At 38.3% G+C, this 8915-nt stretch overlaps 1 protein-coding gene across 1 annotated transcript; it reads right to left on the bottom strand.

The window, feature by feature from the left end:
• Nucleotides 1–4370: 4370 nt before the first annotated feature.
• Nucleotides 4371–6765, bottom strand: LOC129951950 (uncharacterized). Its single transcript, XM_056064330.1, has 4 exons — nt 6144–6765; nt 5960–6064; nt 5646–5892; nt 4371–5544 (listed from the first exon to the last, which is right to left on the bottom strand). The coding sequence occupies exons 1-4, from the start codon at nt 6763–6765 to the stop codon at nt 4371–4373; spliced, it is 2148 nt and encodes a 715-aa protein (XP_055920305.1).
• Between the last annotated feature and the right edge of the window lie 2150 nt (nt 6766–8915).

Below are 8915 nucleotides of genomic sequence, written 5' to 3'. Positions count from 1 at the left end.
AACCTACATAAATGTCATGTAGTTTGTCAAACTCAAGAGCGATTTCATCACTCTCAACATTCTATCTTGTGGTCAAAAAAGGGAACACAGCTTGTTTCTTGCCGCTCAACAAAAACATGCAATCGCAACTTGCTTTCGAATAGGTTAGGTATGTATTATTGTACATATACAACTCTTAACCAAAACATCAAACATTCGGAGATTTATTCCAACCGAATTGTGGTTTTCCAGTAAATTTCACAAAATCCGCAATTAGTTTGCGCTAACCTCCAACGTATTCCATACCTCCCGGCATGCACCATCCTCTGCGGTCATACAGTACAATTCAACCGCAGCCTGTGCTCTAGCCTTCATCATGATCATCAACAACAACTAGGTATACAGTAGGTACTCTCGCTTTTCCCCTTATGAGAGTCCTGTCTCCTACTGCTATATATGTATTGCTACTTAGCTGTTGCCGTTATACTGCAACAATATCACAGCAGCTCTTCTACATATAGCGTAAAATGAAACGACGACGACACATTATCTTGACATAATCCGAATTAATCCAATGCACACGAAATTTTCTGAAAGTAATTTTCAACACCCCCACACCCTTTAAAACATCAGCTATACTCGTATACCCACTTAATCCTTTATTCGTTTCATAGTATACTGTTACTGATAATAGTGTTGTTGCTCTTTCTCTTTGTCGTTCGTACTCTTCTTCGTCCTATCTGCTGCAGTGCATCCCATTAAAATGAATGCGATACCCTTTCGACGAATAATGTAAGCCCGTTATTACATCTGCTAATAGCCTGGCTGTAGTTTCATAGAAAATTTCTAACATCATCCTTTAGCAATGGTCCTGGCAAGGAGGAGACGACTGAAAGAGGGGCTGAAAGAGCGCCAAAGGACGAAGACGAGTGCGACGAAGGACGCTTAGTGCGAGAGTATCCCCCATTATTCGGTTTCCGTTGTAACAAAAACCGCGCATATCTACATACTCATCATGTATTACACTCAAGCAGACAAAATTACAAACACATACACACACGAAGAAACTAAGAAGGTGTTATCACGAGATTCAGGCTTATTAAAATATTTTTATTACATTTGGCGGGAAGAACAACTTCCAACGTTCAACCTTTAACGAACGAAACACACAGGAACAGTACACAGACAAAACGTTCCGCACCGCACCGGGCTGCGCTCTACGCCGGCATCTTTTCAAAGGACCAAAAGAATGTACGAAGGTGGTGTAAGTACAGGAGTTAGTGAAGGCTGAAGGAATAAGCCAAAGACCGGGTTATTAGCATAATAAATTCTCATTAACACCTACACCACACTCAAACACACACAACGATTTCATGCCATGTGAGGATATTTTTTTGAAGAAGCGAAGAGGGCTTCAGTCGTATTATCAACTTCATACATATAGATTTTTATATAAACTACTGTGTATTGCTTCTATACGTGTATACAAACCTATTGCACAGATGGCCCATCATCCCAAAGGAAAAAAGGGGTGGCATAAATAACTTCCCTTGAGGGTCTTGATTAGATTTTACGATTTTACTGATTCCTTGAACTGAATATACTAGTTCCTGAGCGGTGCGGTGTGGCGTAGCGCGTTGCGGCATCGCTCGTCGTTCACGTACACTTACCGTACACGTACACTATACTCGTACAGCACCTACCCTGTGATAATTTTGATAAAATGTTAATTAGCTGTGTAATGATGAGCAGAAATTAGTATAAAAAGGGAATAAAAGGGGAACAAAAACTAAATGGCCATAAATTGTATAGTTACACTCGTAGGTGTGTGTGTGCTGTGCATATACATATGTATGCATATTTTTATTTCTTCAAAAGGGTAAGTTCTTAAGGTATCCTTTTTTTGTGTCACTTACCTTCGACCACCTTGATCTTTGAAATCACGATTTATGGGATTTATTGGTGTGACAACCATTTTAACGGAAGCAGAGGTGCTAATGCTAACTGCAACGGATGTATGGGAAATGGGATTTGGTGAAGTTGTGTCTTTTTGTTTCCTTTTTTTTTGGAATATAGCGAATGAGCTCAGGACTTTAAAATAACCGGATGTACCTTAACACATAAATTCTTAATAATAAAAAAAACAAAACTGGGGATCTTGAAATAATTTATAAGCGTTTAGAAATTCTATAGGATTAAAAATGTTTAAGATGACAAATGGCGATGAAGGAAAGGAATAATCAACTCGAAAACACGGGACTTGAATGAAGATTAGATTCGAAAAAATACAATTCTAATAGTAGCCAAATGTGGAAATATGCTTGTAATAGAAATTTATAAAATTTATTTTTAAAATAAATGAAAAATTTATCATCATAATAATTTTAATAGAATTTGTAGTACAAGTTTAAGGTAGTCCATTGATGAGGATTTAGTAGTTCATTAATACCTAAGAGTGCTTTTATAGCAAATACATACGTGAGGTATTACACACAGAATCGATAGAAGACGTTGAATCAAAGGTGAAAACCTTTGAAACTTCTATAAGTAAAGCTTTTAGATTTACAAATTGAAACACAATTTATAATTTATCTTTTATTGCCGTTTATTCGGTTCGGATGCCACCAGTTGAATGGCGTCTTTTATTTTGTACCTTACATATAGTCAATAGCATATAAAATATATATATACATATCTAAGTCTGAGACATCATGGGTTTGAGATATACTGTGTTTCTTCTCTCTGTTCTTTGGCGACTCAAGCGCCATTGGTTAAATTGTGAAGTTCAAATTGTGGATTGATCACACTTGGTTTTGTCACTACAACACTCCCGTCCCAGCGAAATGGATAGTTTCGCGAAAATATAAAGATATTTAAAAAAAAAACCATTTAATAAATTTGATTACATTGAAAAATTAGGTACTAATATATGGTTTGATTCTATCGATGGATACCGAATAGTTTTTTCCATTTTTCTCGACTACGAATTGTTTTCGTAGTTTTTTTATAATTTTGAATGGACCCTCGTAAGGAGATTCCAAACTTTTTTTCATTTTGTCGCTTCTGATCAAGACGTGGTCGCAAGTGTTTAGATTGTTTGGAATATAAACTGATTTCGAAGTTTTTCTTGTTTTAAGGTCCTGGGCTGGAATATTTTTAAAAAATTGTTGAAGTTGATCTACGAAATTGTGTTCAGTTGTGTACTGAGATGAACAAACGGAAAGATCTAAAGGTAATTTGATGTTTTCTCCGTAAAGGAGTTCGGAAGGTGTGTGTTTGAGGTCACCTTTGATTGTAGTGCGAATTCCCAGCAAAATGAGTGGGAGTTGTTGTGTCCAGTGAATTCTGTCACTTGACGCACGTATGGCACTTTTCAATTGGCGATGGAATCTCTCCACCATGCCGTTTGCCTGTGGGTGGTAGGCTGAGGTTCGAATTCGGTTAGTCCCTAAGAATTTCGTAAGTTGTTGAAACAACTTGGACTCGAATTGAGAGCCTTGGTCGGTTGTGATTGAATTCGGAACTCCAAATCTGGAGACATGTTCTTGAACGTAAGTTCTAGCAATTGTGTCTGTGTTGATATCTCGTATTGGGTAGGCCTCTGGCCACCTTGAAAATCGGTCGACAATTGTCAATATGTACTTGTATTCGTCAGATGGAGGGAGTGGCCCTACGATATCCATGTGGATATGTTGAAATCGGCCTGGTGGAATAGGTATTTGTTCGAGTGGAGATTTTATATGTCTTTGCACTTTTTCTTTTTGGCACTTTGGACACGCTTTCGCCCATGAGTTTATATTGTGGTTCATTTTGGGCCAGAAGTACATCTTGGCGATCTTTTTTCTTGTGCCACGAACTCCAGGGTGCGAGATATGTGAATTTGTTCGAAAATTATCTTTCTGAAAGATTTTGGAACGTATGGACGATTTTGCTGTGTGGACGTTTCACACCAGAGAGAAATGTTTAAGGCTGGAATTCTTATGAATTCGAATTTGACTTTGGATTTTGATTTGGGTTGTTTTGTAGGAACAAAAATTCTTCGTCACTGATTTGAGCTTTCGCTAGTTCATCCACTTTGGTGGGTGAAGAATTTTCTATTGCATCTGTATTTGGACGGGACAATGTGTCAGCGACCACGTTCAAAGAACCTTTGACGAATCTGATGTCACTAGTGAATTGTGAAATAAAATCTAATTGACGTTCCTGTCTCGGACTGCGTTTGGCTTTGGTGAAAAGTGCAGCTGTGAGAGGTTTTTGATCGGTAAAAATGCAGAAATCTTGCCCTTCCACGAAATTTTGGAAATGAAGGATGGACAAATATATCGCTAGCAATTCTCGATCAAAAGCCGAATATTTTGTTTGTGAAGGAGATAGTTTTTTGCTAAAAAATGCTATGGGCTCCAGGCTTCACCATTTTGTTGTTGGAGAACCGCTCCAATGTCCGTGTTAGACGCATCAGTCGTGATGCTGAGTTTTGCGTTTTCGCGTGGATGGTTTAGCAAAGTTACTTTAGCAAGTTCCGATTTTGCCTTTGAGAATACTTCTTGGCATTCAGCTGGCCATGTGAATTTTCGTTTCTTGTCTTTTTCGAGACTCGAAAGGTGATTGTAAATTGGCGCGAGTATGCGTGCTAGGTGTGGTATAAAGCGGTGGTAATAGTTCACCATACCAACAAAACGTTGTGCACTTTTAATTGAAGTGGGTTCTGGGAAATTAGTGATGGCTTCAACTCTACTTTGGGATGGTTGAATTCCTTCTTTTGAAATGTCGAAACCTAAAAATTGTAGTTTTGAAGCGCCAAAAATACATTTTGAGGTTTTTATACGTAATCCGTATTCTTCTAACCGTTGAAAGAGAGTTCTCAAATGTTTCTCGTGGTCGTCAGAAGATTTGCTCGAGACCAGAATGTCGTCAACGAAAACCCATACAAAATCAAGGCCTTTTGTTACTTGTGACATGAAACGCTGGAATGTTTGCGCTGCATTCCGTAACCCAAAAGGCATGCGCAAAAATTCGAATAGCCCAAAAGGCGTTGTAATTGCAGTTTTGTGAATATCGTCTTCTGCCACCGGAATGTTGTGGTATGCGCGAATTAAATCGACTTTTGAAAAAATATTGCAACCTTGTATGTGTGCGTTGCAATCGTGGATGTGAGGTAGCGGATTTCGATCAGGAATGGTCAAGGCGTTAAGCCGGCGGTAATCGCCACATGGTCTCCAATCGTTCGCTTCGTGTTTGGCTGCCATGTGTAAAGGAGATGCACACGGGGATGATGATGGTCGGCAAATGCCGATTTGAACCATGTATTCGAATTCCTCTTTTGCTATTTTAAACTTTACGTTGTTCAACCGTCTGGGTTGTGAACTTGGCAATGAGCCTTTGGTGAGAATGTGGTGTACCACTGAATGTTTGATAGGTAGAGTGAAATCAGGAGGTTGCATAAGTGAAGAGAAATCTCTTAAAATAGAGTTATATTGCTCTTCGATTGCGAAAAAACGAGGACTTGTTATGTTTTGATTGCAAAGTGTTCCTGTGACACTTGATTGAGTGAGAGGATCGATGAGTCTGAAATTTTTTATGTCGATGATTAAACCTGTTCGTTTAAGAAAATCTGCTCCTATGATAGGCTTAGTGACAGATGCGATAACGAATGTATGATCAAATACCTTTCGAAAACCAAGTGTTGTTTTGAGGTGCTTGGTACCGTAAACTTGATTTGTGAGCCATTAGCTGCGGAAATAATTTGATCGGGTTTGTGTCGCTTTTCGTCTTTCACCATGCTAGATGGAATGGCTGAGACATCAGCACCAGAATCGATTAAAAATGTGAGTTTTGAAAGTGGATCTTTTATGAAGATGCGGCTTTGAAAATTTGTCATATTACTGTCATTCGCCGCATTGATGACAGTAGTTTCTAGTTTGGGGAATTTTTATTTTTAAAACTGCACGGACTTGTGCATTTTAAGGCTCGTTTCCCGTACCTATTGTGAAACCAACAAAAGTTGCTATTTTTCCTGGAGTTGGATCTATTTCGCTGAAAATTGATCGAAGATGTTTGTCTTCTACTATCCCGTGAAGGGCGCTGACTGAAATTTAAGTTGGATAACATTGATTTTATTTCGTTAATTTCACTTTGAAAATTGTTTCTTATAGTGGTTAGCTCACTTATTGTGGTGTCGTTGTGCGATGGGATATTAAACGAAGAACTTTGTTGCTGATAAACATCGTATATTTCATCAGCCATGTTCAGTAAAACGTCTAGTTTCGTTTCTGAGGAAGATTTTATTGAAGCCTGGACAAGAGTAGGAAGTCTACGTCTCCAAAGTTCTAGGATTAGACTTTGAGTGACAATCATTGATTGTCCAGCTAATGTTTGTAATCTTCTGTAAAATTCAGAAGGTTTTTTGTCTCCCATCTCTTCGCCCGATAATAGTTGTTCTATACGTTTACTCTCGCTCATGGAATGTCTATCAATTAAAGCTTTTTTAAGATCTGTGTATGGCGAGTTTGAACTTTGAACTAGGATATCGTAAACACTTGCGGCCACGTCTTGAGGAAGTGCCTGTACTACATAGTGAAATTTTGTTTGTTCTGTAAAAATATTTCGCGTTGAAAATTGAGACTCGACTTGAATAAACCATATTGCAGGCATTTTCTTCCAGAATTCTGGTAGTTTAATTGAAATCGCGTTAACTATACCAGATCCCGCTGGTGTTACGGTGGGTGCTGTTGTAGTTGTCGTTGTGACGGTAGTTGTACTACCTGAACCATTACCGTTACCCGTCATATTCGGACAAAACAAAATTTTGTTAAAACTTTTCTAATTGTGAAAATTTTCTTTGCAGAGAGAAGGAACCCAGTTTACAAAAAGATTTGTGCGATTGCAGAATGAAAATAATTTGTAGTATTTTAAACAAATCAATATGATTGCAAAATTTTGAAATTTGAATTATTATAATTGAAGAATTTATTTTTTAAAGTTTTATAATTTGAAAATTCGTGTTTGAAAATTTTATAATTTGAAAATTCTAATATTTTGTAAATTGTGAAATAATTTTGAAATTCGTTAATTTATAGTCTGCAGTGATTATTGATTGTAATCGTAGTTTATAAACTTTTGTTTATAATTATATTCAACGTATATATTACAAATATAGGTATATTATTTGTAAATTAATTATTTCGTACTCTTTAAAAACAAGTGAATGTTCTTTGTTGTTTTTGAAAAGAAATACATTTTAAAGTTTTGTTATGAGAAAACAAATTTTGAAATGAAATTGAAAATGTGTTCAATGATTATTAAATAAATTTTAGAATAATGTTTAAGCAAATGGTTAGGTATATTATGTAAATTAATAATTTAATATATATATGCAAATAATAATAATGTATTGTGAATGTTAAAGATGTTAGTTGAAAAATTAGATTATGTGTTGATAGATGTTACTTGCTGATTTTGTTCGTATTATACTTGCTGTCTTCGTATGGTGATGAAATCGTCGGTGATGGTATATTGATGATGAAGATCAGTGCTGTTGTTGTTCTTTCGGAATTTTTCCGATGCTGAGCTCACGAGAGGCGGCTGATGGAGGCTCGCAATAGGCGGCTGATGATGACTCGCAATAGGCGATTGATGGCAGCGCGCGATAGGCGGCTGATGATGGCTGCAAGGTGGTTCGCAGTGGGTGAGGCGTGTTGGTGGTAAAAGTTTGAGCGAGGTGTGGCGAATGTATTTGCAGGACACCTGAGCACCAAAACTTCCACGTTGCTTAGCAGCCGGTGGTGTTCCAAAATGTTCGGCCGTTCTGCTTTGCAACAGACAACCGGCGGTGTTGAACCACTCACAGAGCTAGTCGGGACCAAAAGTTTGTGCGAGGTGTAGCGACAATGCTGTATGAAACTCCCGAGCACAAAATTCTTACGAGATGCGGTGGAGTTGGCAAACGAATCTGCCTGGGTCTGTCCACGAAGGCGTTGATGGTCACGCCCGCGAAAAAAACTTGCCACGAATTGTGCAACGTGACGGTGATGGCTCGCAAGTCGCAACAAAAAACGTCGGCGTTGTTGGCCGGCCAGAGAAGTCGAAGTGGCTCTAAGATGTGCCTTCTTTTCGTTGGCGAGGAGTTGATGGTTGCTATTGTTGCGTGGTGATGGTGCTGAAGAGGCGGTGGCTGATGTTAGTGGCGTGGTATTTGTACGGTGCTTGTAACGGTACGGTGCTGCCGTTATGTGGCGTGTGTTGCAATGTACCGCAACAATACTGCAACTTTACTGCACTAATTTTTTAATATTAATGAATTTGTTTGTAAACCGAATTTAATTATTATTCGACGTCGGGGTCACCAATATTGTGATTTACAAATTGAAACACAATTTATAATTTATCTTTTATTGCCGTTTATTCGGTTCGGATGCCACCAGTTGAATGGCGTCTTTTATTTTGTACCTTACATATAGTCAATAGCATATAAAATATATATATACATATCTAAGTCTGAGACATCATGGGTTTGAGATATACTGTGTTTCTTCTCTCTGTTCTTTGGCGACTCAAGCGCCATTGGTTAAATTGTGAAGTTCAAATTGTGGATTGATCACACTTGGTTTTGTCACTACATCTCTTGCCGAATTATATATAGAACCTCTACAGCCTCTCCAGCCGAATCTCTGGAGCTAATGATGAAGACGCACTTTCTGGGTTGAGAGAGTGATAACCCCGAATCGCTTGAAACCACAGAGCTAAACGTAGCTCATGTGGAGCAAGTCAATTCTGTTTGCCATCAATACTTTTTCTCCATATAAATCCAGAGGCATGGATGGCATACTGCCAGTTATGCTTCAAACATGTGCCCATGTCGTGGAGACAGGTCAAAGTAGTTTTTATGCCGAAAGTGGGTGGGCGAGGTCACGAATCCGCGAAGGATTTCAGACCAATAA

This window comes from Eupeodes corollae, chromosome 1, assembly GCF_945859685.1.
Source record: "Eupeodes corollae chromosome 1, idEupCoro1.1, whole genome shotgun sequence".
Taxonomy (NCBI): domain Eukaryota; kingdom Metazoa; phylum Arthropoda; class Insecta; order Diptera; family Syrphidae; genus Eupeodes; species Eupeodes corollae.
The sequence above is the reverse complement of the archived record's forward strand: the minus strand, read 5'-3'. Positions and strand labels throughout refer to the sequence as shown.